The 2,500-nt window shown below is 50.6% G+C and overlaps 1 protein-coding gene across 1 annotated transcript in view; it reads right to left on the bottom strand.

Moving 5' to 3' along the window:
* The window catches only part of LOC308149772 (receptor-type tyrosine-protein phosphatase N2-like), a gene marked incomplete at both ends in the record, with an annotated part of 180,364 nt that overhangs the window by 143,799 nt on the left and 34,065 nt on the right, over nt 1-2,500 (bottom strand). Inside the window, one exon of the mRNA XM_080522662.1 lies at nt 454-567. Within this exon, the coding sequence (XP_080378788.1) occupies nt 454-567 (114 nt within the window). The remainder of the gene's footprint in view (nt 1-453; nt 568-2,500) is intronic.

A 2,500-nucleotide genomic window follows, 5' to 3' on the forward strand; every position in this document is an offset into this window, starting at 1 on the left:
TGGTGTTCGTACTTCTGTGTTACTCTGTGAGACTATGGTATGTACCTCTGTGAGACTCTGTGAGACTATGGTATGTACCTCTGTGAGACTCTGTGAGACTCTGGTATATACCTCAGTGACACTCTGGTATGTACCTCTGTGAGACTCTGCTATGTACCTCTGTGAGACTCTGTGAGACTCTGTGAGACTCTGGTATGTACCTCTGTGAGACTCTGGTATGTACCTCAGTGAGACTATGGTATGTACCTCAGTGAGACTCTGGTATGTACCTCAGTGAGACTATGGTATGTACCTCAGTGAGACTCTGGTATGTACCTCAGTGAGACTATGGTATGTACCTCAGTGAGACTATGGTATGTACCTCAGTGAGACTATGGTATGAACCTCAGTGAGACTCTGGTATGTACCTCTGTGAGACTATGGTATGTACCTCTGTGAGACTCTCATACGTACCTCTGTGAGAGAGCTTCTGCAGCAGGGTCCTGAAGCGCTGCACCACGGAGGGAGACACGTCATACGTGTAGAAGTCCGTCACCGGAGCAGAGTTGCACCTCCCGAACATGCCATCTGGAGAGAGGAGCACAACGAACATACGTGAACATACAGTACATGGTAAATGATCAATGGACTGCACTTATATAGCGCCTTATTCCAAAGCGCTTTACAATGGCCTCTCATTCACCCATTCACACACACATTCATACAGAATTCAGTCACACAGAGTCAATTTGGGGATTCAGAGTCTTGCCCAAGGACACCTCGACACGTGGCCAGCCGGGGATCGAACCGCCGAACTGTCAACCTTAGACGCCGGCTCTACCTCCTGAGCCACAGCCACATGAGAAAATACACGAATACAAGTATGTACTGCTCTCTGCAGCGCGATTACTGGCATGTGGCAACATCACCCAGCAGCACACACTTTAATAGTCTTAGCAAGAGATTTCAGACGATATCAGTTGAGTTATTTTTGAGGACAGTCTGGGTTTTACACAAAACTCCCACTGTTTCCTCCGTAATCGTTCGCAAAAGCAGTAAAAATGACTCTCGTCTTAGTACCCAAACAAACCAACGCTTCTAGATCCTTCTTCTCCCTGAGATTTAAGAGGGTTTTTCCTTCGGCAAAGCTAATGCGGCTCTCTCTCTCTCAGATTTGGACAGGATGCTATCAGCGCCATCGTGATAAGCGGCAGCACATCAATAGAGAGACTTTATCTCTTGACGGCTCATCTCATCTGGCTCGGCTAATCTCAGAACCCCGACATATTATCTCTCTGTTTATGGAGAGTCTGGCTTCGGGAGACAACCTATCAACAAGCCCAGACGCTGTTCCCTGTGTGGCGATGCGTCGTGAAGAGGAAAATACGATAGAGGAGTAGGCTCCATATGTTCCTACCCACCACTGTCTAGACTGGAACATGATGGCAGAGAAATAACACTGCACTTAGAAGAGTTTAAAGAGCTTTAGTGTCCATTACACACACACACACACACACGTGTACGCACGCGCGGGTACGCACTCATGCACGCGCACACAGGCGCGCGCGCACACACACACACACGAACCTACAGGCTGCACACACACACACACACACACACACACACACACGAACCTACAGGCTGCACTAGGCCTATTACAACGATGAGATGTGGGAGAGCATCAGTGCGACTGCGGCTGCGTCACAGGAATCACCCATTTCATCGAGGTTCATTTCCTGAGTAAACAACGAACACATGTCACGTAGCACCTCTGTTGCCGGGTAGATGACGAGGCAGACCGTTGGCGTCCCGGTGCAGCCAGGTGTGAGCGTGTTTACGGCAGCGATGTGAAGCGGACCCAACCAGCCGTGAGAGCGCTCCTTAATGAGTTCTCCAACCCCCGATCACGATGGGATGCTGTTGCCGTGGTGAACAAAGGGTCAAAGGAATCGATGCTCACTACGGGGATGCACCTCTGTTTGGGGGGGGGGTTACGTAACCAAAACGGCAACTCTCCATGGAAACACCGACCGACCTGGTCTATTTTTAGATGCGAGCCCCATTGTAAGCAGCGCAATTAAGCAGTGCGCGCTCCATTGACCACACAGCTAAGGACGTCCCCAGACTCTGCCTCTCTGGAGCCCACAGTCTAATCCATCTAAGCTCTCTCTCTTTCTCTCACGCTCTCTCTCCCCCCCTCTCTCTCTCTATCCCTCCCTCCCTACCTCTCCTCCTCCTCCCTCTCTCCCTCTCTCTCTCCTGCTCCCTCTCTCTCTCTCCCTCCTTCTTTCCATCCCTCTCCCTCTCTCCCTCTCTCTCCCTCCTTCTTTCCATCCCTCTCTCTCTCTCTCTCTCTCTCTCTCTCTCTCTCTCTCTCTCCTTCATTCTTTCCATCCCTCTCTCTCTCCCTCTCTCCCTCTCTCTCAGCCTGTGAACCAACACCACACTCACATGATGAGCAGCATTACCTGAGACCTTCCTAGACTTCAGTTCAACAAGCTAACCCCAGTCTCTAACCCCA

The sequence above is a fragment of the Nansenia antarctica genome (genome assembly GCF_963989245.1).
Source record: "Nansenia antarctica genome assembly, chromosome: 2".
NCBI lineage: Eukaryota > Metazoa > Chordata > Actinopteri > Argentiniformes > Microstomatidae > Nansenia > Nansenia antarctica.